Source organism: Stegostoma tigrinum, chromosome 8 (genome assembly GCF_030684315.1).
Source record: "Stegostoma tigrinum isolate sSteTig4 chromosome 8, sSteTig4.hap1, whole genome shotgun sequence".
Classification (NCBI taxonomy): Eukaryota; Metazoa; Chordata; class Chondrichthyes; order Orectolobiformes; family Stegostomatidae; genus Stegostoma; species Stegostoma tigrinum.
This window is the reverse complement of record NC_081361.1, coordinates 69,203,330-69,229,588: the sequence shown is the minus strand read 5'-3', so window position 1 is coordinate 69,229,588 and position 26,259 is coordinate 69,203,330. Positions and strand designations below refer to the sequence as shown.

Genomic DNA, 26,259 nt, shown 5'->3' with positions numbered 1-26,259 from the left:
TTTGGTGACCAGAACTGTAAGCAGTACTTCAGTTGTGGCCTAACCACAGCGTTTTCTACTAATAACACAGAAGACAGGGAGCTACAGTAGGCTGGTCAAATCTGTTCTGCCATTCGCGATCATGGCTGATCACAGAGCTCAATACACTAATCCCAGCATATTCCTTGATCCCTTGAGCTACAGGAATTATATCTACCTCATGCTTCAAAAGCATTCTAGCATAACCTCCTTTCTCTTTCCTTTATAATCGAGGCTTGAAATACAAATATCACGTATGCTTTCTTAACATTCCTTTACCTTCCTGCTGTACTCCCTTCTGGAATCTGTGGATATGCACACTAGGGTCTGGTGTAGAACATAGAACATAGAAAAGTACAGCACAGTACAGGCCCTTCGGCCCACGATGTTGTGCCGTGGAATAGTCCTAATCCAAAAATAAAATAACCTAACCTACATTCCCCTCAATTCACTGCTGTCCATGTGCATGTCCAGCAGTCGCTTAAATGTCGCTAATGACTCCGCTTCCACGACTACCACTGGCAAAGTATTCCATGCGCTCACAACTCTCTGGGTGAAGAACCTCCCTCTGACGTCTCCTCTATACCTTCCTCCTAACACCTTCAAACTATGACCCCTCGTGACAGTCAATCCTGCCCTGGGGAAAAGTCTCTGGCTATCGACTCTATCCATGCCTCTCATTACTTTATATACCTTGTGTACTAGGAGGTCTTCTCAGCATCTATAAGTGATCGGCCTGAGAGGTTCTTGATCAGTGTTTCTGTGTTGTCCGTGCCATTGTTGTGGCTGAGCTCGTACAAGACAGAAACACAGATCAAGAACACCACAGACCAATCATTTACAGAGGCTGAGAAAAACGTCATAGTACACAGACTGAATTATAACTAGAGGCCCAAAAAACTGACTTCCTGGATGCACAAGAATCGACACTAAAGAACAACACACTCACTAAGGAAATACAACAGACCATCAGACAGACTATAATGCCAATAATGAGCAGAAAAGATAAGCGGAACATATTCAACATAGAAGAGAAGAAAGCCCTGGAAAGACTCAAGAAAGACAGAAACATCATAATCTTATTGGTCGACAATGGACACATGACAGTAACCCTTGATAGAGCCCAATACATTGAGAAAGCCAATGCACTACTAACCAACACATATCAACAGATGGCGATAGACCCAACACCACAATTAGAGTTCTGAAGAAGGGTCTAGACCTGATACATCAGCTTTCCTGCTCCTCTGATGCTGTTTGGCATGCTGTGTTCATCCACCTCTACACCTTGTTACCACAGTTAGAAAACTGGATTGCAACAATCCTGAAGAAATTACACAACCCAGGAGATATTAGCAAGACAGATTACCAAAAAATGAAAACACAGGGATCCAACACACCCTGCTTCTATGAACTCCCTAAGGTACACAAGCCAGGGGGCCCCATCAGACCAACTGTCTCAATACCAGGCACACCAACATATAGACTAGCCAAAGAACTACAACAGAAAGTGAAATATTTAGTTGACAACACCACCAACTCCATCCACTCCTCCCAAGAATTTCAAAATAGAAGAGTTCAAAATAATGCTATCCTTCAACATAACAGCACTAGTTACATCCATAAAGATCGAACTAGCGAGAGACAACTGCCACACTGCTGGACGATTCAGGAAGGCAGGCGCGCCACAAAACCAACAGCATCAATAAGGACAGCACCCTGAAGCTACTGGATCTGTGCCTGACAACTCACTTCACCTTCAGTGACCGTATGTTCAAACAAATCAACAGAACACCAATGGGATCCCCAATAACAGGACTGACTGCAGAAGCAGTAACGCAAAGGTTAGAACGGACGGCGCTCCCTACTATACAATGCAAACTCTGGGTCCGCCATGTAGATGACACCTTCGTGATTATTAAATGCACAAGACTAGAAGAAAGTCACCAACACACAAACAACATCCTCACCAGAATAAAATTCACTAAAGAAGAGAATAACAACTGACTATCCTTCCTAGACATAATGGCAGAACTCAAGAATAATGGTGAACTGCAGACTAGCATATATACAAAGACCACACGTACAGACCAAATACTTAATTACACCAGCAACCACCCCAACATCCAGAAACCGAACCGCATTAGGACATTATTCAAACAAGCTACAAAACATTGCAGCAACTTGAAACTGTTCTAAGCAGAACAGGGGCACTTATATGGGCTTTTTAAAAGGAATAGATACCCAAAAAGCACTATCTGCCATTACCTCCACAACAGAACACAACAAGACACAACATGGCCAGACACACGAGTCACCCTCTCGTAGATCAGAGACATATCAGAGATGGCCACAAGACTACTCTGACGCCTAGGTATCAGGATAGCCCATGAGCCAACAACCACCCTTAAACAGCTATTCACAAACATAGAGGATCACATATCCACAACTAATAAAACTAATGTAATATACAAAATATCATGCAAGGAATGTGAGCAAAATTACATAGGCCAAACTGAAAGAAGATTGACAATAAGGATACACAGAGAACATATCCATAATAGCACAAACCAAACAAAGACATGCCAGGGAATTCGTGGCATTCCAACCAGAACTCTCTCAACAAACACACTGAACTGGACCTGATATGCAAATCACTGAAAAAACAGAACCTGAAGTGATGCCAATCACCCCAGCAAACCAAGGCATATAAATAACAAATGGGACAGAACATCGACACTTCACTGGAGGCGCACTGACGATGTAACCTAGCAGGTGCTGAAAAGTCTGCAATCAAAAACACCGGCTCTGTGAGCAAGTCTACGACCTCATTTCTGGAGCTGTGATGTCTTTTGTGAAGACAGAAAGACAGAAGACTAAAGTCGGTGTTCGATTATTCTGGCATTTCTTTGTTCCCTATTATAATTTCCCAGTTTATGGCTGTAAGGGACCTACATTTATCTTTAGTAATCCTTTTCCTCTTCACGTATTTATAGAAGTTTTTATGGTCAGTTTTTATGTTTCCTACAATGTTACTACCACACTTTATTTTCTTCAATCGTCAAAATTTTAATCCTCTTTTGTCAAGTTCTAAGATGCTCCCAAACCTCAAGCTAGCTGCATTATTCTGACAATTTTATACGTCTCCTCATTGGAGCTAATACTATCTCTAATTTTTTTTAGAAGAGGTAACAGAAAGGGTTAATGAGACGAAGGCTATTAATGTGGTCTACATGGTTAGTAAGCTTTTGATACAGTGACACACAACAGAGTTACAAGGAAAGTAATAGCTCATGAAATTGAAGTATAAATCCATGTTACTACAAAAAAAAAATTGAGTGATAGGAAACAGAGTAATGATCAATTAGTATTATTTTGTGGGCCAGAGGAAGGTTTGTAGTGGTACCAGTATTGATACCGTTATTTTTCCTAATACATATCAATGGTCGAGATCTTGGAGTGCAGGCGACAGTTTGGAAATGATACTAAGTGATTCTGAAAGGTGGTGATTCTTCAACCATTAGCAGAAAACAAATTATTTTTATATTAAAAAAAATCAGAAACTTGTTGAGTTGTACTATTCTTATATGCCTCATTGGTTAATTCAGCATTGGCCTGGACATTGAGACAGGTCATCTGACCTTCTGCTCCACCAAAAACTGGCACATATTGCAGAGGTCAGAAGCTTAAAGTAACATACCAATTGTTAGCCATAGAATAAATCATTCGTGGACAAAGAACACACGCAGTCTGAACAGTAGGTAGTAATGTAAAAGTAGGTCCACATTTAACTTTGCCCCTTTTAACATTTTCTCACTGACGTTAACGTGAAACTATGAGGTCTATAATCTTGTTTTGGGACATTTGTTTTAATGTAGTTTCTCATCAGTCTGACAAAGGGACACATGATCAGATTTGAACCATGTTGGAACATGGTTTTCCCCTCTCTCTCTCTCTCTCCCCTTTACACCACACTGCCCCTCTCCCAGCTGCAGTCTCTCATGGTTCATCAAGAGACTAGCTTGTGAACCTACCAAACCTGGACTCATCCTCCTACTACTTTCTTCTCCTGAACCTGCATTCTTGTTCAGCAAAACTAATCTGAAGCTGGAGGTTCAGCATTATGCAAGTATTGATCTCAACAGTTTGATATATTAAGCTAGGGCTGTTAAAATTCATGTTATCCCTTTCCTGAACCCTCACTGTAAACTAAGGATTCATAGATGAACAGCAAAAAAAAGCAATTTTGACTGTCATTTTTTTAAAAAAAAGTGATTTCCACCTTCATATCCTCATAAACTGTAAATTCACAACCTGACTCTGGCTTCACATCAGATCTGGATTTTGAACAGGAACAGGCACAAAGGTTCAAGAGAGCACAACAGCATAAGAGTGAGTCAGGGTGTGAAGTTTGGTGAGAGGATCAGTCAGGGAGACAAAGAGATTGCAAATCTAAGGGTCAGGGACAAGGACAAGGATGATTTGCAGCAATCAACAGGGTCAGGGAGTGGGAGATTTGGAAAACAGGATCAGCTGCAAGCAGGAGGTACAATATATTTTATATATTTCAATGCATTTCATATTTAAGAAGATAGTTCATTTACCAATGTCAAAATTTAGCAATACGATGTATTTCAAATTACAAGGTATGATGTTTTACTGCTTTGTTTCCGCTAAGAAACTTTTATATTATTTTAATGGGAAAACATGAAGGGGATATATTAAGCTGGAGCTTTTAAAATTCAGAATGGTCCCAACCTGAAACATCGACTTTCCTGCTCCTCTGATTTTGCCTGACCTGCTGTGTTCCTTCAGCTGCACGCTATACTGACTGTTAAAATACATTTTTTTTTAAATGCTCTCTCGCCACTTCCCTGACTTTCTGCCTCCCTGACTCATTCTCTCATCAAACTTCACTCCCTGATTCACTGTTCTGCCGCTTCCCTCTGAAAGTCACAGCACAACATCTCTTTGGGCCATCGTATCCACACTGGTCAAAAACAAGAACCTAGCTATTCTAATCCCATTTTATAGCACTTGGTCCATTGCCTTGCAAGCCTGGGCATCACAAATGCACATCTAAATATTTCTTAAGTGTTATGATGACTTCTGCCTTTACCACCATAACTGGCAGTGAATTCCAGGTTCCTATAACTCTCTAGGCAAAATATATTTTTCTCACATCTCCTCCAAATCTTCTCTCCTTAATTTAAATCTATGCCCTCTGATCAGTGATCCCTCCATCAACAGGAAAAGCTTCTTCCTGTCTATGCCCCTCATAATTTTATCTCAATCATGCCCCCCCCCATCAGTCTCCTTTGATCCAAGGAAAACAACCCAAGTCTGTCCAATTTCTCTTTATAACTGAAACTCTCCAGCCCAGGCAACATCCTGGTAAATCTCCTCTGCAGCCTCTACATTGCTTGTAACATCCATCCTGTAATGCAGATGACAGAACTGCACACAATATTCTAGATACAGTCTAACCAATATCTTATATAGTTGCAGCATAATCACGGTGCTCTTAAGCTTCATGTCTAGACTAATTAAGGCAAGTATACCATTTGTCTTCTTAACTACTTCATCCACTAGTCCTGAAACCTTCACCAGTTCTCAGGGTTCGACTACTCATCATGTATTTCCTTGTCTTGTTAGACCTGCTCAAGAGCATCAACCTCACATTTAGTCATATTGAATTCTATTTACCACTGATCAGCTCATCTGACCAACAACAAAAACAGAAATTGCTGGAAAAGCTCAAAAAGCTGGCAGCATCTGTGGACGGAAATCAGAGGTAATGTTTTGGGTTAAATGACCTTTCCTCAAAACTATCAACTGCAGTTCTTCTGATTTTTATTTAGCTCATCTGACCTGTCTGTCCATATCCTCTTGTGGTCTAAGGCTATACTCCACATTATTTACCATCACTCTTCCAATTTAAATGTCTTCTGTGAACTTAATGATCAACCCTCCTACATTCAAGTCTTAGTCACTTATATATAACGAAAAACAAGTCATGATTTTCAAGAATAAACTAGCAACTTTACCTGAAACCTAGTTTAAAGAAATAAATCAGAAGAATGCTGGTACTTTATTGAACTTGCTCAATGGGAAAGAAACACATTTACATTTTTACAGCTATCCAGATGATCTTGCATTCATTTGGGTTATATTTATTCATTCACTGTTCCCTTACTCACCCTGAACTGCTGGTGGTCATAGCGATCATGGATGACAATGAACCGGAGATCAAAGCGCTTGCAGAGATCAAAGAGATGGTCTGTTTCTGCTTTGGTCCAACCATCATCATGTAGATACATCTGGTATTCCTGCTCTGAATATACAGGCACCTGGACTGTCTTAAGAACCACAAGAAAATTTACTTCGAACCTTTTTTAACAAAACATAAGCTTGACATAATATGAAGAATTGCTACAGATTTCAGTTCATCAGTTCTCTCTCTGATTAATTAACAAAAGGAAGACTCGCTTTTAAACAACCACTCATATCAGTAACAGATGTGCAAGATTCTTGTTGATCTTCTGGTGCGAAATTGTAGCAAAATAACTAATACTTTACACTAGTCAATTTCACAAAATACCACACAGCATCCAAAGGACAAAGGGATGTTCCATTTTATTTTAATACTTCAGTCCAGACAAGCACATACAGAGGTATGTCTGTAGTACATCAAAATAGATTACAATAGACAGAAAATCTTACCATTACTAATTTCTAAAACAAACTAGTTGAACAATCTAGCAAACTATCCATAAAGTTTTGGCTTGAATCATAGCTTCTTTTCTCAGCAATGTATAACAATGCCATTTCCCTAGCTTTCTGTACCCTGCCCCCCCAACTCCAAGGAACCAAGCTTTCTTTTTTTTTGCCAACACTATTGTGTTCTACCTTATTAAACCTTGCAAAAGGATAGTCTTTGCCTTCATCTGCAAGCCGTCGCCAATGGAAAAATATTGCACCATCCTTCCTAGCTGGGTTGGTGAAAGGCATCCATTTCCATGGTCGAACTTTTTTACAGCCCAACTTTGCCTTAACAGTCCTGTACCCTTGCGTTGTGTCACTCGGAAGTAATGGAGGGGCATCCCTTTTCAAAACATAATGGAAGATTTAAAATTGTAGTTAGCAAGCACGTATATACGTCATTACCTACACAGCAATCCTGTTGAAAATCTTACTTCCTTATTTTCAGTTGTTAAAATTTCTAGTCAGATTTGAATAAACTCCCAACCCTAAATTAGTATGTCAATAAGTTCCATTCAACCTTGTTGCATTACCTTTTATTGTCAGATTGTTGCTGAGATATTACATCTGAGAAAACAGAAGCAGTGAATCAGTTGAGAGATGGGAAAGGTGTACAGCTAACATCGCCCAAACTAGCAAGTGGAACGTAGACTCGCGATTTTTGGAAAATGATAGGAAGTCGCATCAAGTAAGTTATGAAAAGAAAAAGGCCAAGGGTGCAAATTTGGTGAGTTCAAAGGTAATGAATACAATTGGATAGCTAACAGAGGTACAAATCAAGCCCCACTAAAATCGATAAAGAATTGACATTGAAGGGGGTACAGCTGACCATACAGTAGGGATAATGCAGACAACAAATTGTCCTGTTTATATGTACCCATGCTTCATTGAAGTATAAAAAATGAAAACAGCTATACATCTTTAATTTGTGCCTCAGTAAGACAATAAATATTGAATTATTTGTAGCTCGTCTGAACCCGAGTAGATTTCAGCCTTTATTGTGAATGTAATATCCCTTAAATCACTTGGAATGGAGTTTCTCCCTCCCTGGAGGTGGCGAGGGAGGTGATTAGAAGGAGAAATGTTGAGGATATTTGTCTGGAAAGAAAGTTGCTTCCTCCTCACCACCTCTTCAATTAAGTGCTGGATGAGAAGGTCTGTGGGTTACTTTCTCAACTCACCAGCAATTAAGGCCATTCCTGTGTACTATGTTTAGGCAGCTCTCCAACTGTCCCAATCTGTAGTTAATAAGAGGCACAACTGGGGCAAGCATAAAAGTGACCTCTGAAAGCAACCCCCCGTGTCCTTTTCTTCACAGCCTTCAATCCCTGAAAACTGAGATCCATGAAAGGATTTCTACAAAATATCTTCAAACCACGGGATCATGTCAGAGCTGGCCTCAATCAGCAGATTTTAAGACCTAGAAACAGCCAGCCTCCAATCGGACTGGAAACATCTGATGGTGCCTTTGCTGTGGTACCAGATAGCCTCACTCAATTTGGACCTTTTAATAAGTTGATAGGTGGGCAACCCAGCGAGTTATCTCACTGTTGGAGAGTGGCATATTATTCATCAGCAAACATGCTCAACATACCTACCTATATTTGCTACCATCTGACTAGCCACCACAGACTAATTATAGCTACCCTTTCATTCACTGGCTCATTTTCCTCTACAAACAAGAAAATTACATTGCAGAAGTGGCTTTACAGGCGGTCTTTACAACAACATTACAGGAATATGGAAGCAAAATCATAAACACAAGTTCAAAAAATAGATTTGGCATTGAAATATAAAACTGGGAAAGTTACTTAAATAAAAAAAGGATAGCAAGTTAATCAAAGATACACGTGTATCAAAAAAGTAAAAATGGGCGGCACGGTGGCTCAGTGGTTCGCACTGCAGCCTCACAGTGCCAGGGACCCGGGTTTGATTCCAGCCTCAGGCGACTGTCTGTGTGGAGTTTGCACATCCTCCCCGTGTATGCGTGGGTTTCCTCCGGGTGCTACGGTTTCCTCCCACAGTCTAAAGATGTGCAGGCTAAGTGGATTGGCCATGTTAAATTGCCTGTGGTGTTCAGGGGTGTGTGGTTTATAGGGGGATGGGTCTGGGTGGGATGCCACAAGGAGCGTTGTGGACTTGTTGGGCCAAAGGGAGTGTTTCCAACCGTAGGGAATCTAAGCTAATCTAATCAAAACAAAATCAGAAAAGTTTCCCATTGGCCTTGAAACAGCATTTGTTGCTATAACTGGGTCTCACAATCCATAGCTGGATTTTAAAGTTCCCATCCATGTTTTCAAACTCCCAAATTAACCTGGCTTCTCTCCCCCAGCTTCACAATCTTCCAAGATATCTGCAAATACTTAATATTGACTTCTTAATCATCCCGGATGCTGATGACTCCACCACTGGTCAACATGTCAGCAGCTGCAGAGATCCTAAAATTTGAATTCCCTTCCTACATCACTCTGCTTCTCTTTTTATCCTATACGAGATTGCCAAAAATTTTGCAGGGTGAATTTCAAGCAATCTATCCTAACACTCCTTCATGGCTTAGTGTCAAATTTTGCTTTGTTACACTTGTGAAATATCGCAGAATGTTTTCTTATATTATACAGAATATATGAAAGAAATGGTTGTATTTAAGGCCTGTTGTGAGCACTGTAAATTAGTTCTCCCTCAAAAATGGGATCAGATTTTGTATGCATATTACAGCAGATGACAGATATGATAGGCAAAACTACACTTGCCTATCTAGACAAATGACCAATATTTTCACCAAAAAAGTTTGCTTTTATGAATAGGGAAAGATTTGCATTTCGCTTAGTGTGAACAGTAGTCACTTTATTACTAATATTCAGCATGATTTAAGAAATTACAATTTTTTTCGCTTTTATTCTTCGACGTGAAGTTGACATCATTAACAAACTTAGCATTTGTTGTGCAGCATTGAAGCTGGCAGGATGGTGGAGTGCAGACAATAAAGCATACAGAATCTTCAGCTTTATTATTAGGAGCGCAGTGTACAAGAGCAGGGAGCTGATGTTGAACATATATAAAACACTCATTAGACCAATTATTAGAAAAAGCAACCATACACAAGGTTTACAAAATTGAAAACAGATTGGGCCTTCGAAGAATGGAAAGTTAGCAGGTAAGAACTCAAAGAATTGGGAGGACTAAAAGGGGGCATGAAATGTCTTTGGCAAACAGGATTAAAGAAAATCCCAAGACGTTTTATACAAACACAAGAGCAAGGGGTTAGCTAAGGAAAAGGTAGGTCCACTCAAGGACAAAGGACAGAATATATGCGTGGAGCCAAGAGGAAATGGGTGAGGCTGTTAATGAATACTTTGCATCGGTATTCACAAAGGAGAAGGAGATAGCAGATAGCGTATCTTGGGAGAGTATTTTGATATTATAGGACACGTCAGATTAAAAAGGGTGTTGGCTGTTTTTAAAAGTATTAAGGTTGACAAGTCCCTAAGATGTGTGCGGTGATGACATTATACTGGGAGTGGTGGAAATGGTAGATGATTCCTTGAACGTGAAGACTGATGGGCTGAAAATGATGACAAGGAATACCCTATCCTGTCTCTGGGAGAAGGGGAAGGAGGAAGGGGAGAAGTGTAGGAAGTGGATCGGATATAGCTGAGGGCCTATCACCTATAGTGTTGGCGGGGGCAGCCTCAGCTTTGGAACAGAAAAACATGTCAGTACCATTGTTGTGAAAGGTAGCATCATGAGAATAGATTCGATAGTTGGAAAAAATAAGAAAATGAAACGGAGACTTCACAGAAAGCATGGTGTGAGAAACTGCAGTTGAGGTGGCTGTGGGAATCAGCTGATTTATAATATTAGCAGATGCCCTATCCCCAGATGCGGAGACAGAGATGTCAAGGAATGGAAGGGAAATGTTAGAAATGGATCCAAGTGAAGGTGAGCTGGGTGGAAACCTGAAGTAAAATTAAGGTTTAATTTTCTTCGGTCCGCTTAAGATCTTCGGTCCGCCTCCCCCTCTCTCCCTATTTATTCCAGAACCCTCACCCCATCCCCCTCTCTGATGAAGGGTCTAGGCCCGAAATGTCAGCTTTTGTGCTCCTGAGATGCTGCTGGGCCTGCTGTGTTCATCCAGCCTCACATTTTATTATCTTGGATTCTCCAGCATCTGCAGTTCCCATTATCACTGATATCTGAATTAATAGTTTAGTACGTATCACCATCCTATGGTCAAAAGATGAACTGCAAGAAATACTGAATGAGAAAATAACTATAGGTCTGAGACACAAACGAAAGGTAAATTGCATTAACTTTTACCAATATAATCTTCAGAGTTCTGATGGCTTTAAAATAAAAGCCTCTTAACAGTATTCTTAGGCTAGGGTTTGATGTTTTTGACATGACAATATTTAATCCTTAATGGCCAAATAGTTTGCTGAACAATTTCCAAAACAAACTGACCTTCCTCTACGTCAAACTCATAACAAGGACCAATCTTGGCCTTTCTCAAGTCTCTATCAATGTCAATCTGTTATCAAGTACTTGGAAACAGATTAGAAAGCATTGTAGGAAATCTGACGCACAAATTGTTCCTCACTTTGGGGGAAACTGCTAGCTTTCCACAAAAAATAATAATGATGTCAGAGTAGTAATAGATGTTATCCTGTATTTGCAATGTACAATTTCCGATGCACTATGGAATACATTGTGTGGAAAGTTTTTTTAAAAAAATAGTTATACCTCAGACGAGTTTGAACAAATCTAGAGAATAGAATGCCGAGTGTGGAAACAGGCCTTCGGCCCATTGAATCCACAACATCCTTCCAAAGAGCATGCCACCCCAACCCCATATACCTACACTCTGCATGGCTAATACAGCAAGCCTGCACATCCCTGGATACTAAAGGCGACATAGTATGGCCGATCCACCTAACCTGCACATCCCTGGACTGTGGGAAGAAACCCAAGCATCAGGAGGAAACCAATGCAGACACGGACAGAATGTACAAACTCCAAACAGACAGTGACCCAACACTGGAATTGCACCAAAGTATTTCCCTGGTGCTATGAGGCTGCACTGTTAACCACTGAGCCACCATGACACCCCACTTGAAATCATCCACTTCTTGAATTCACACTTAAACCATATGAGTGTAAATTCAGGAGTTCAGATACCTAGCGGCAGAAACACAACTAAACACTAGTCAGCAGGTTATTAAAGTGTCACTTGATAGTCCCTTCAACAATCTGTTCCATCACTTAGATGAAGATCGATATTAAACCAATATTAGGGAGAAGTTATTAGGCAAGATTGGATTTATCCTGCCTTTTGTGTCTGGTATTACAAAGGCACTTTTCCATGTTGTCAATAGATGTCAGTGTTGCAACTGTAATGGAACAACTTGGCTGAGCATGCTGCTGGTCCGAGACCATATATCTTCAGTTCTGAGACTAAGATGTTGTCTGGGAACATCGCTTTTTCTGTATCCAATGCCTTTAGTTGTTTCTTTATATCATGTAAAGTTACTCAAATTAGTTGAAGACTGGCATCCAGTGATTTAAAGGTCCTCAGGGAGAAGCTAAGATGGATCACCCACTTAGACCTTCAGGTTCATCTTCTGCATTGACATGCTGGCCCCATTCCTCACTGATGATAGGATGTTTGTTGGTGTACCTCTTTCAGTTTATCAAATTAAAGCAAGTACTAAAGATGCTGGATATCTGAAAGGAAATTATAAAGTGCTGGAGAAACTCAGCAGTTCTGGCAGCATTTGTGAAGAGAGAAATAGAGTTAATATTTTAAATCCGGTATGATACTTCTTCAGAACCATTTCATCTGAATAGTTGATATATCAAAGTGTGGAGCTGGATGAACACAGCAGGCCAAGCAGCATCTTAGGAGCACAAAAGCTGACGTTTCAGGCCTAGACCCTTCATCTGATGTTCATCCAGCTCCACACTTTGGTATTTCGGATTCTCCAGCATCTGCAGTTCCCATTATCTCATCTGAATAGTTCTTCAGTTCTGAATTGTTCGATCACTATTTATGACTGAACGTGGCAAGCTTGCAGAATTTGATGTGATCATTAGTTGGGGGACCCGTTAGCTCTATCTATGCACCCTTCTTGACTTGCATGTCGCCATATAACATAGCTTCAACACATTAAAGATGTCAATTTTAGCTGTGCCTGATGCTGCTCCTAACATGCTCTCCTGAGCTCCCATCAAACCAAGGTTGTGATCCACTGGCTTGATGGTAATGGCCGAGTGGGGGATATGCCACATTCTGGTTGAACACAGTTCTGCTGCTGGTAATAATTCACAGGACCCTCTGGATGCTAAGTTTTGGTCTCAGTCAACAGTGGTACCCTAAGCCACTTGCGGTGATGGGCACCTCTGTGCATATTTTGTGCCTTAGTTTTGCCCAGTGCTTTTCCAAGTGGGTTCAACATGCAAGAGTACTGACCCATCAGGTCTACAATCAACAGGTGAGGACTCCAACAGCAACTCCATCCCAACATTTTTTTGTATTTGTCCTACTAAGTCAGGAGACATGTGGAAATGGGGATGAGATACCTGAAATATTGACTTTTATAGCATGAGTTGTGAATTATAAATGAAAACAAAAAGCAGATCAAATTCACACTATTTTATAGATAACTGGCCCCAAACACAAAAGACAAGGGAAATCGCTAAAGCAAGTGAAGGGAAAAAAAAGCTATTGTTAAACAAAATAAGACACCCTTGTCTATAACTTACAACTTAGAAACAAATGTTATACTGTACCATAATATGAAAGCTCCAAGTGAAACAAAACTGTCAGGAGAAGTTACTCATTTGTGAAACAGACTTTGGTTTCTTTTACACCAATAATCAAAGCTAACATTTGGTACTTAGAAGCACAATTGAGAATGCAAATTCTGAAGTTTGTCATGTTTCAGCTAGGCTATGCTAAAAATTTCAGTCAGAACAACAGAGCAAATTTAGTGAAGCAATAGAACATATGAACACAGTTTCAGCTTCGGTTTGCACGTAAGCATCTCTAGATCATACATGGGGTCATGTGCAGCATTTCCAATAGCATTCTTTTTAAAGCGTGTCTTTAAATTGTATAAATTTCTTTTTTAAATCCATTAACAGTTACCTGTAAATTTTATGCTCAAGTCACTAATTTACAGGTTCAGGTTCCTGGCCATTATACATCTCCTTTTCCTCATGGAGGTCCAATCTCACTAGCTTATCCAATTCAGCCAGAGGGCTTGCCTTTTCTTCCTTGAAGGAGACCCAAGAATCCCCTACCTGCCACTATCATCTTCCACCCCCAGGCTAAACTTATTCATATTGTGAACAAATTCTCTTTTGGAATCAATTCATTGGTTTCAAACACAGATGTTGTTATGGTAATCTGCATAATTCCTAGCAAAGTCTACACTTTTGTGGATTATATGGAACATTGTTAATTTAAATATCATTTCAGTCCCCTCCCTTGCCTCTTCTTAGCATACATTAGTGACTGTACCAACACTGTTTCCTGCTGTCAGCTCTATCCAAATTTGTCAACTTTAATTCGATTTTCCACCCTTAATATTTCTTTAATGGTACATCTCTAACTCTTCCTTTCCCTACTTCAACTTCCCTGTTTCAATTTCTAATTATGTAGATCTTGACCAATATTCACCATAAACCCAATGACTCCCATAGCTACCTTGACTATTTTTCACATACCCTATTTCGTTAGGGACTCTCCAAGTTTCCCCATCAAATTTGTTCTAAACATACTTAAGTTTCAAACCATTCCTTCAGGTAAGTCTCCCTTTCATTTTTGAAGGGCATCAGCCCTATATGCAGAGTATTTAAACAGGCAGTCATAAGCGCATTAATAAAGAAGACAGGCATTATTCTAAAAGTGTACCTACCATGTTTACTTAATTTTCATTTAATTTATTTTCTTCTAAACCAGACACTGAAATCTCTACTTTCTGAAGCACAAGATATACTCAAAACTTCAGCAGAATCCAGGAACAGTGAGAAATGGAGTAATACAACAGTGCAAAATTCCACAGCTGCCACGAGAAGCCGCTCTAACACAAAGCTATTAGAAGTTATTAGCAGAACCTTGATAAACCAATCAAATGTGAGCACTTAGTAAACATATTAGTTTTAATTTGCTTTAACTTACTTTTTGTCAGAATACAATAGAGCATAAACTTCTCTGTGCATTCCCTCTGGCCTTTTAAATGTAAGTGCTTCTGTAGACTTCTTTGATTTTTTCTAAATAAAATAGAAATACATTATTCAAAATTAGCTTTGAACATTAAGGACCAAAATAAAAGCTAAATACTGCAGATGCTTTAGATCAGAAATGAAGACAGAAATTGCTGAAGAAACTTAGCAGGTCTGGCAGCAGTGATTTCAGAACCAGAGTAAGTGTTTTGGCTCCAAAGATCAGACAGCAGTGATTGATCCCAAGATGTTAATTGCTTCTCTCTCTGTGGATGTTGTCAAGCCTGATGAGTTCTGCCAGCATTTCCTGCTTTATTTGCCATTAAGCAACGCAGCTGAGTGAAAATGAAAAGAATTAAAACTCTACATAAAATAAAATCACAATCAGTGGAAAGGATAATACAAGAAGGGACATAATAAGAATCAGATTGAAAGCTAGAAAATGTATTCTACCAGACTGGTACAGAGCAACCTATTGTTGCAGAATTTCAGTTGCCAATGATATTGAAGTAAGTTACCATCTTTGGGGAGCTCATACCTACAGTAATTTGTCTACCTTGTAAATAACTCCAAAGACCTAGACAATCATTCTGGCCTCCTCATTATCAATCACTGACCCCTGGTTTCAAAAAGTTCATCTCTTCCTCGATCCTTCTAAACGAAAGAAGCATTGAGACATATTTTTGGTTTTAACCTTCAGCCAGTGTTTTAAAGTTTAGTTTAGTCTGAATGATGAAGTTAAAATATACTTTATTTCAAAACTATGAAACAATAATTAATTTCAAAGCCTAAGAAAATACAATCTGAAAATCTTCCAAACAATTGCCTTACAACTGTTTCCCTTAAAAGAAATTCCATGACCACGTCATCTCAATGGCTTCACACATGAACTAGCTATATCCTGTCTAACATACAACTAATCAAATTAGCAGATCTCAAACAGATCAATTACAGAAGTACTACAAATGATCTTGGCATGCCTGAGTTTGGGAGTGAAAGATTTGCAAGGATAAGTATCCAATTATTCTTGCTGGAAGACTCTACATGTAAATTCAGTGAGGACAAGATTGGATAGGACAACATAAGACTATATGTCATTATTGTTCAACTTTCCGTAGTCACTTAAGATTCAAATGTGACTGATTAAGCTAGAATCTGGAAGATGGCTCTGGGATTCTGAAACAGTAGACCAGTGATATTACTTCTAAGCCATGCCCTCCCTCTGATCATGATCACCCTAAACTAAGAAGAGGTGGAAATTGGCAGGAATGAAAGAATTTCCAAGTAAGGCTCAGAATCATCTGTTGCCTAAGTCTAATCACTCATTTGGTAGATAAATCCACTCAATTTTACTTACTTTGTTTCTCCAACATCTGCCCACATACACTAATTGAAGCTGCCATAGGAATTATTCTGCCTGACTTACCATCAATTTAAAATAACACAAAAAATGAATAAGAGTAAAATGCTTAGGCCCATTTTAGAATTCAAAGAAGTATAGAGAGATTTCATTCAAAGCAAAACCTATTCACATAAAAATTGAAGCCAAGATGATTCAGCAGCTTATGCATTTTAATTAAGCACAATCACTGAAGTGAAAGGGAACAGAAATTCAATATTTACTCATTTTCTACATTAATCAGAAATGATGCTGCACAATTTAACACACTGATAATCAGGGCAAGATGATGTCAAAGCAAAGCAAATCAGCAGAGAAATGAAAATGCTAATTTAAATAAAAAGCAAATGTAAATTTACACATTTTGGCCAGCCTGCTATAAACTAATCTTTTAAATCCACGATGGAGAACTACTTTAAGACAATACAGACAAAACAGATCAAAAGGGTGTTGGTTAAGAACTGAATATATACCAAGGACTGGTCGTAAACCAGTAACATCAATGATCAGTTCAAAGAGCCACAGACTCCAAGAAAGGAAGAAAGACTCAAGGGATTTTAAACAATTATAGAAACCCAGAGGTGAGATTACATCTATTCAATCATTTTAAAGATGCACGCTAAAAGTTTATCCGCTATCCTTGAGCACTTTGGATTATGTTGCGATGTATTGATGTTCAATTTAACTCTTTCATATGTCATTACCTTAACACAATGATGAATAAACCACAATGAATTTACTGAACGACAATAAACAGGTAGCAATAAACATTATGATCAGTGTACAAAAATCACATACTACTGGTGTACGATACAACTGCTCTCTCTTATTAAAGAGAGACAACGGTGGTAGTTTTAACCCAAAAGTCACCAAATCGCAGGCAAGGGAAGAGGTCAAGAAGTAGTTGTTCATGATAACCTCAGCCAATGTAGGAATTGGACCCACAATACTGGCATTACTCTGCATTGCAAGCCAACTGTCCAGCCAACCAAGCTAAACAAACCCCGACAGTTTATATTAATCGCGAAGGTGTTAACATTGTGGGATCTCAAAAAAAAAGTGTTACCTTATCTGAATTAATGATATCTTTCTTACTAATTGGTGTGTTTTCAGAGTCACCACTCCCCAGTTCCAAAATATCACGAACATCTGCTCCTGTAGTCATTTTTGAAAGCCTGTAGAGATTAGAAGTAGAAATTTAAGAAGGAAATTCAGTTATAATCAAACGTTGCATATACTGTATTCTACCTAGATCTGGATCAATACTGACAAACAGCTGAACTTAGCCAATGTATACAAATTTCAGAATCCTTATATATGAAGTGCTTTTGCGACATGACCCAGGGTATAATTAGTTGAACTGACTATGTTCAAAATAGGATAGCAGAACTCTTAGAAAATTATCTAGGAGGCAAGTAATCCTCTAATTACAAAAAAGATAATCTTTCTCCATGTTCTAATATGACCAGTAATCGCAGGCCACATACAGATACATTACAACGCAGTCTCCAGAGGTAACATTTTTTAAAAATCAGAAAAAAGTATACAGTTAAGCCCAGTTCCCAGCGGATTCACATCTGTTTTGCCAAATCCTAATAGAGTAACTGTCGAAAGGCATTTCCCTTCATTTTCAGAGAATTTCAAAACCAACTGTCAACAGTAAGGCCTCCAAGCCTCACCAAGGTAAATCTTCAAAAGGTCTTAAATTCATATGGGATGTGTCTTTTCAATCAGATGCTATTCTGCCTGGTAAGTCCCAGAGGTCTCGCAGGCTTTCCCAATCTGCTGGCCAGCTTTTTTTTTTCCCCTGTCTGCAAGACTTTTCCCATTCTGTATAAAGAAATCTCAGAGCCTAAAAGTTTGTCCATAGACAGCCCAGTTGCTCTTGCATTTTTTTCAGGTGTGGACATTTTGCACTTTGCTCACATTAAGTTTTAATCTGGGTCCCCACACCCCACATTTTCACAGTAACTAAAACACACAGACTTGTTGTTGGACAGAACACACAGACTTGTTGTTGGACAGAACGCTCAACAGATCACATCACATCATTCTCTGCACTATTGTACACAATTTTACATTTAGAGGCAGGCCTAAATCACAATTATCTCACATAACCACAAATAGTGTGGATGCATCATCATGCAGTGTATTAAGCAGTACGTAAAATATTATTTATGACCATGTAATTCAAGATAAAACTACAAATAATATTACAAGATATAGGTGTGAATTGAAGAAACATGAAAAGTAAAACAATGTTCAACTGAAAGCCTATTTTAAAGCAGCAAAATGTCCTGAAACCTAAACAGTTATTTAGCCTGAACATTTAAACAAAGTTCTGTTTAATCTTTAACACTGAATTATTACTCTCTTCTGTTAAGCTAGTCTTAGGTAAGATAAGACATTAAATAGCCGCTCAGTGAAACATACATCTGAGAACTTGAACCCATATCAAAAACCTTAATTGCTCTGTAGAAGCCTAACTGATTCTAAATAAGAAAAAATGCACAGTAATTTCTAGTAGCCAGATTGACAGTGTTGTGGGCAGCAACCCCAATATTGCCTTGGAAGAGATGATGCTTGTATCAAAGCTCAAAATTACTGAACTTGAAGTCACACATGTAAAATTGAATTCAAATTACGTATTGCCTCCCAGGTACCTGACAAAAGAGCAGATGCAGAAACTTACTGAAGACAACTATAGAATGGAAGGAAAGCACTCACATCTTGCAAAGAAAAGTCAGGGGACATAAGAACACTAACTAGATTTTCACCATGGACGTCCAGTCCCTATACACCTGTATTCCTCATGCAGATGGCCTCAAGGCCCTCCGCTTCTTCCTGTCCCGCAGGCCCGACCAGTCCCCCTCCAACGACACCCTCATCCGCCTAGCCGAACTCGTCCTCACCCTCAACAACTCCTCTTTTGATTCCTCCCACTTCCTACAGACAAAGGGGGTGGCCATGGGTACCCACATGGACCCAAGCTATCTATGCCTGCCTCTTTGTAGGTTACATGGAACAGTCCCTCTTCCGCACCTACACAGGCCCCAAACCCCACCTCTTCCTCTGTTACATTGATGACTGTATCGGCGCCGCCTCTTGCTCCCCAGAGGAGCTCGAACAGTTCATCCACTTCACCAACACCTTCCACCCCAACCTCAAGTTCACCTGGGCCATCTCCAACACACCCCTCACCTTCCTGGACCTCTCAGTCTCCATCTCAGGTAACCAGCTAGAAACTGATGTCCATTTCAAGCCGACCAACTCCCACAGCTACCCAGAATACACCTCCACCCACCCACCCTCCTGCAAAAATTCCATCCCCTATTCCCAATTCCACTGCCTCCGCCACATCTGCTCCCAAGATGAGGCATTCCACTCCCGCACATCCCAGATGTCCAAGTTCTTCAAGGACCGCAACTTCCCCCCAACAGTGGTCGAGAACGCCCTTGACCACGTCTCCCGCATTTCCTGCAACACATCCCTCACACCCCGCCCCCGCCACAACCGCCCCCAGAGGATCCCCCTCGTTCTCACACACCACCCCAACCACCTCCGGATACAATGCATCATCCTCCGATACTTCCGCCGTCTACAATCCGACCCCACCACCCAAGACATTTTTCCATCTCCACCCTTGTCTGCCTCCCGGAGAGACCACTCTCTCCGTGATTCCCTTGTTCGCTCCACACTCCCCTCCAACCTCACCACACCCGGCACCTTCCCCTGCAACCGCAGGAAGTGCTACACTTGCCCCCACACCTCCTCCCTCACCCCCATCCCAGGCCCCAAGATGACTTTCCACATTAAGCAGAGGTTCACCTGCACATCTGCCAATGTCGTATACTGTATCCATTGTACCCGGTGTGGCTTCCTCTACATTGGGGAAAACAAGCGGAGGCTTGGGATCTGCTTTGCAGAACACCTCTGCTCGGTTCGCAATAAACAACTGCACCTCCCAGTCGCGAGCCATTTCAACTCCCCCTCCCATTCTTTAGACGACATGTCCAAAATGGGCCTCCTACAGTGCCACAATGATGCCACCCAAAGGTTGCAGGAACAGCAACTCATATTCTGCTTGGGAACCCTGCAGCCTAATGGTATCAATGTGGACTTCACCAGTTTCAAAATCTCCCCTTCCCCCAGCACATCCCAAAACCAGCCCAGTTCGTCCCCTCCCCCCACTGCATCACACAACCAGCCCAGCCTGTCTCTGCCTCCCTAACCTGTTCTTCCTCTCACCCATCCCTTCCTCCCACCTCAAGCCGCACCTCCATTTCCTACCTACTAACCTCATCCCACCTCCTTGACCTGTCCGTCTTTCCTGGACTGACCTATCCCCTCCCTACCTATACTCTCCTCTCCACCTAGCTTCTTTTCTCTCCATCTTCGGTCCGCCTCCCCGTCTCTCCCTATTTATTCCAGAACCCTCTCCCCATCCCTCTTGCTGAAGAAGGGTCTAGGCCCGAAACATCAGCTTTTGTGCTCCTGGAGATGCTGCTTGGCCTGCTGTGTTCATCCAGCTTCACACTTTATTATCTTGGATTCTCCAGCATCTGCAGTTCCCATTATCCCAGGAGACAAATGAACCTGCCCAACCATTTGATACGATCTTGACTGATCTCATCTTGGCCTCAACTGTATTGAGGCCTGTTTTTCATAACTTTCCACCATTATTAAATAAAAATCTGCCAATCTCTACCTTAAATTTAATCATTGCACTAGCATACATCACAGACCGCGTTAAGACTTTTGCGCAGCACCTCATGGGACTATGATTTCCCATATTGCTTGTTAGGTCTTCAATGAACTCTGGTAAGTTAGTCAAATATGAATTATCCTGCATAAAACCATGCTGACTAAAAGCATTGTATTTTTGACTTTCCAGATGTCCTGTTATTACTTCTTCAATCATGGATTCTAACAATTCCCCAACATGTTAAACTAAGTAGTCTATAGTTTCCTACTTTCTGCATCCCTCCCTCCCTTGTTGTATTAGAGTGTTATATTAGCATTATTTTCAATCCACTGGAATTTTTCCCACATCCAGGGAACTGTGGACTACTATAACCAATGAATCCACCATCTCTGCTGCTACTTCCTTTGAGACCTGTCAGGCCCTGGGGAATTGACTTCAATTCCAATAGCAATACATTTTTCCTGGTGATGATGTTACAATGGGGAATGGCCAAACCCTTCTAACAAATAAAGTAAAATGGCCACCCAAGTGGACAGGGTTGTTAAGAAAGCATATGGTGTTTTGGCTTTCATTAACAGGGGGATTGAGTTTAAGAGTCGTGAGATCTTGTTGCAGCTCTATAAAACTTTGGTTAGACCGCACTTGGAATACTGCGTCCAGTTCTGGGCGCCCTATTATAGGAAAGATGTGGATGCTTTGGAGAGGGTTCAGAGGAGGTTTACCAGGATGCTGCCTGGACTGGAGGGCTTATCTTATGAAGAGAGGTTGACTGAGCTCGGTCTCTTTTCATTGGAGAAAAGGAGGAGGAGAGGGGACCTAATTGAGGTATACAAGATAATGAGAGGCATAGATAGAGTCGATAGCCAGAGACTATTTCCCAGGGCAGAAATGGCTAGCACGAGGGGTCATAGTTTTAAGCTGGTTGGTGGAAAGTATAGAGGGGATGTCAGAGGCAGGTTCTTTACGCAGAGAGTTGTGAGAGCATGGAATGCGTTGCCAGCAGCAGTTGTGGAAGCAAGGTCATTGGGGTCATTTAAGAGACTGCTGGACATGCATATGGTCACAGAAATTTGAGGGTGCATCCATGAGGATCAATGGTCGGCACAACATTGTGGGCTGAAGGGCCTGTTCTGTGCTGTACTGTTCTATGTTCTATGTTCTATGTTCTATGTTCTAACACAAGCCCCAATCTCCTGTGATGGCATTAGTGATTCCCTTCTCATAATTACCCCCAAATCACCCAGAAAAGCTTGCCTTTCCCCTTGTAATCTGTTAACAGTGTGATTAAAAGAAAGAAAATCTCAGATACCCACTTTGCAAGTAACAAGAAACAACTTACTTATTTAACCCAACAATGAATAAATGAACAAAATTACTAAAAAACTAACAATTCCCCCTTAAACTACTAACTGCTCCATAACTGGTCTTAATTCTGCTTGAATGCTGTTTAATTAAAGACAAGTCCCACTAATATAAACCCAATTAAGCAGCAGCAATAAATTATAACTAAATCTCTCCAAGTTCGCAAAGACTGTCTTCTGAAATATTCTGTTGTCTCCACTCTCTTCACAAACGCCTTTCTTCCATTAATCCTTCATAATTTCTCCTGTAAGAACTTTGAGCTAAAATATTGTGGCACCTTTGATTAATTTTTGGGCTTTCTGAGAGAGTTGAATTGTGTTAACTCTGGCAGGTGGCAGTTAGCAGTTAGAACTCTCCGATTTCCCAAATGCCCTTGTCTTATATACCCATAATGACATTATCAAATTCTTATAATTTGATTGCTTCCAGGTTGTCAACACCATCAGATTTAAATTCAATTAGCGGTTTCTTGATGCTTTGTTTAAATTACTTGGCCAAGTTCAAACTAAATTTCACATCGAACAGCACTGCTGTTTTGCTTGCCACCTATAAGGCATTTCTTTTTGACACACGTTTCAATTTGAGGCACTCTGTACTGACAACTTCAATTACTTTCTAACTACAGACAAGCACAGATCTCATAAAGGGACCACACATTTTAGCTTCCTACCTTCTATCTCACAATTACTCTACCCAAATCTGTAACAATGATGGCCGTTTGAAGTTCCTCTCTTTCTATAACCTTTGTATTATCTGTTACTGTTGGGATAGTACTAGTGCCCTCCAATGTGAAAACTGAAGGAAAATATTGATTTATTGACTCTGCCATTTCTGTGCTCCCCACTACTTACTTTCCAGACTCATCCTCCAAGGGACCAACATTCACTTCAGCTACTCTCTTCCCTTCTATACACTCACAGAAATTTGCGCTAGCCTTTTGTATATTTTGCACCAGTTTTCTTTTCATAATTTACCTTTGTTCTTTTGATGATTTTTTTTTTAGTAACACTTTGTAGATCTTTAAAATTTACCCAATCTTCCAGCCAACCTTTACAGTATGCCATCACAGGAGATTGGGGCTTGTGTTTTACTTTATTTGTTAGTTTTTGACTCTATACTATCTTGAAAACTTTATTGCTTAGTTATGGATGTTTTTCCCCTCCTATGGTCATTCTGCCTTTCCACAATACCAAATCCAGAATATCCTGCTCCTTGGTTGATTCGCCAACATATTGTTCCAAGAAACAATCTTTACATTAAGGACCAAATCAAAACCCCTCAAAATATATTAAGAAGATAGTCTACATCTTAAACTCTTTCTTATTTTAAAGGTAAGTGTAAGGCTGTGTGTTCTGGAAGAAATTTGATTGGTCAAACTACCAGGCTTGAAACGAAACACACTTTATCCATACACTATAATTAACACACTAACAAAATAAAAATAAAACAACTGACTTAACTGTAACTCTATCAAAATATTTTAAATAACATTTGTTTTGATTTATTCATTGCCTCATGTATCTTGTTACAAAACACAATGAAAAGTGCTGTAGAGTGACACCACTCTCTGGTGCCATCTTAGAACTCAGAATATAAACCAAAACATGGGATTACAAAGGCAGAAAAATGAACAAATAAAAGCGTCCAACTTCACAGCCCTTTCTTGTTAAGTGCTCCGTCTTTGGCCAAGCACAAGTCCCCGTTGCTGCATCACCCCCACTGGAATGAAAGTTACCACTCTTCGGCGCCATCTCACCTCCATCAACATAACCAGCACAATCTTTGTCACACACTTGATCACAAAACCGGAATAGAAACAAACAGGAGAAATGAAGGAAACAAAACAAAAAAAGGGACAAGAAACATCCAGACATTACTGTTTTAAGTCTTACCTCCATGCAGGCTCCCAGCCAAGCCACAGCCTGGAGTCTCAGGAGAAGCTGAGTGTTTGCTGCCACTGATGCTACCATCTCCAATCTCCTCCTGCTGCCACCGCCACCTCCAATTCCATAACAACCGGTGCCTGCAACATGCTTGGGCACAGCACGGTACGGTTGCAGGCTCTAATCACCGGATCCCTGAGCATGCTCGGGCAAGGCCCATTCACAGCCTTCAATTGCAGGATCTCTCACTGGATCCCAGAACATGTTCAGCATTTATATTAATTACTACTAATTAACTGTTCGAATATAGTAACATCCCATAAATACACACCCTTAGCAAAGGCAAATTCAGTAAAATAGATTGCGTCACATGCAATTCTAGCAGCAGATTGAGAATCCCAGCTTTAAGCTACAACAGAGAGAGAGAAATAATAGTTTGCACATCTGGCTTCAAAACCCCAGCAACGACTACTGAAGGCTAAAATACAAAAAAAAATCCTGGTTCTATGGGAGTTTGACCTCTCCCAATCAAGCTCCTTCTATTGTTCCAAGGTTTTCAAAACAAAAGCCCAAGGCCTTGGCACCTGTGTCTCAAACTTTCTTCATTAAAAACAAAGAATAAAATACATCTCTTAAAGTCATAGTACCTTCACACTAATACATTCATTGAACTCTCCCGAGATTAGCCTTGCTGTTTTGATTAATCTGACCTATTTGCATATTAATATCACACTCAATTTCTTACAAGCCCTCAGTATTTCTTGGTTTATACTGTACTCCACTGTGGGACTACTCTTCAGGATCTTTAGATTACTCCTCACAGGGTCTTTTTTCCTTGCCATGTCTTATTTCTACACTGACTGCTTCTATGCCTTGATCTTCAGTACCAACATAATTTTTCAGTGAAACACTGATCTCTTCTTTTCCTAAGAAAGGTACACCATGTCCTTTTCCTTTCTGCCTATCCTTTAGGAATATTGAGTACCCTTGGACATTCAATTCCTAAATCTAATTTCCCTGCAACCACATCTCAGTCATCCCCACGAAATCATACCCATTTGCCTCCATTTGGGCTGTTAACTCATTATTTTATTCCAAGTGCTTTATACATTCAGATTGAAAGCCTTTAAGTTTCTTCTATTAATATAAGCAGTGTGACTGCCTCCTAAAACAGTGTCCAGGTAATTCTTCCCCCATTCCTCAATATGTTGCAGTGCTCAAAGCTTGAATCCAGCTCATCACCTCTGGGCAAGAGCTCCTCAAGCAACCAACAATTGCTACAGATGTAACTACTATAAATGCAGGCACAAGTCATCACCTGAACCTACAATACCATTCTCTTCCTCACCCATCGTTTTCCAGTTGCGTGGGACTGTCTTTGCTTGGTTCCACTCTCACCTACGGCCAAGAGCATCTCCATCAATAGCTTTCCTGCCAATGCTGAGCAGTCCCCAAAGGTGCAATATTTAAACCTATATCTTCCTCAGTTTATGCTGCCCTAATCAATATCAATGCTAAGACTGTTTGCCTCTACTGTCAATCAATTGTAGTAGCACACCAGCTTGAGTTGCAGAATTCCATTCTTGCGTCTCATTAAAAAAAAATCAAGCCTGACATTCCAACACACTGCTGAGGGAAGGGCATTCGCCCCCAGCACCTTGAACAAAATTTATCCCGCAATAACATTCTGCATTATCATTTTTTGTTCTTTGTGTAATTCGCAGTGCGCAAATTGGCCGCAGCATTTTTTACAAGTATATGCATTTCAAAAGCACAGTAGGATGACCAGTGGTTGTGAAAAACATTAAAATAAAAAAAATTTCCTTTTATTTTTTATTAAGTAACAAAAACAGAAAAAGGATAACAATGGTACATGCTTGGAAAAGAAACAAATAGATTTTTAAAAA

General features: G+C 40.3%; 1 protein-coding gene across 2 annotated transcripts in view; it reads right to left on the bottom strand.

Annotated features, from left to right (window-relative positions):
• The window catches only part of dmap1 (DNA methyltransferase 1 associated protein 1), a 53,650-nt gene that overhangs the window by 23,940 nt on the left and 3,451 nt on the right, over positions 1 to 26,259 (bottom strand). For both annotated transcript variants that reach the window (XM_048539083.2, XM_048539082.2), the window contains exons 2-5: positions 17,469 to 17,577; positions 14,960 to 15,051; positions 6,928 to 7,123; positions 6,219 to 6,377 (exon numbers count right to left, since the gene is read on the bottom strand). In XM_048539083.2, the coding sequence (XP_048395040.1) occupies positions 6,219 to 6,377; positions 6,928 to 7,123; positions 14,960 to 15,051; positions 17,469 to 17,567 (546 nt within the window). In that variant the 5' untranslated portion in view covers positions 17,568 to 17,577. The remainder of the gene's footprint in view (positions 1 to 6,218; positions 6,378 to 6,927; positions 7,124 to 14,959; positions 15,052 to 17,468; positions 17,578 to 26,259) is intronic.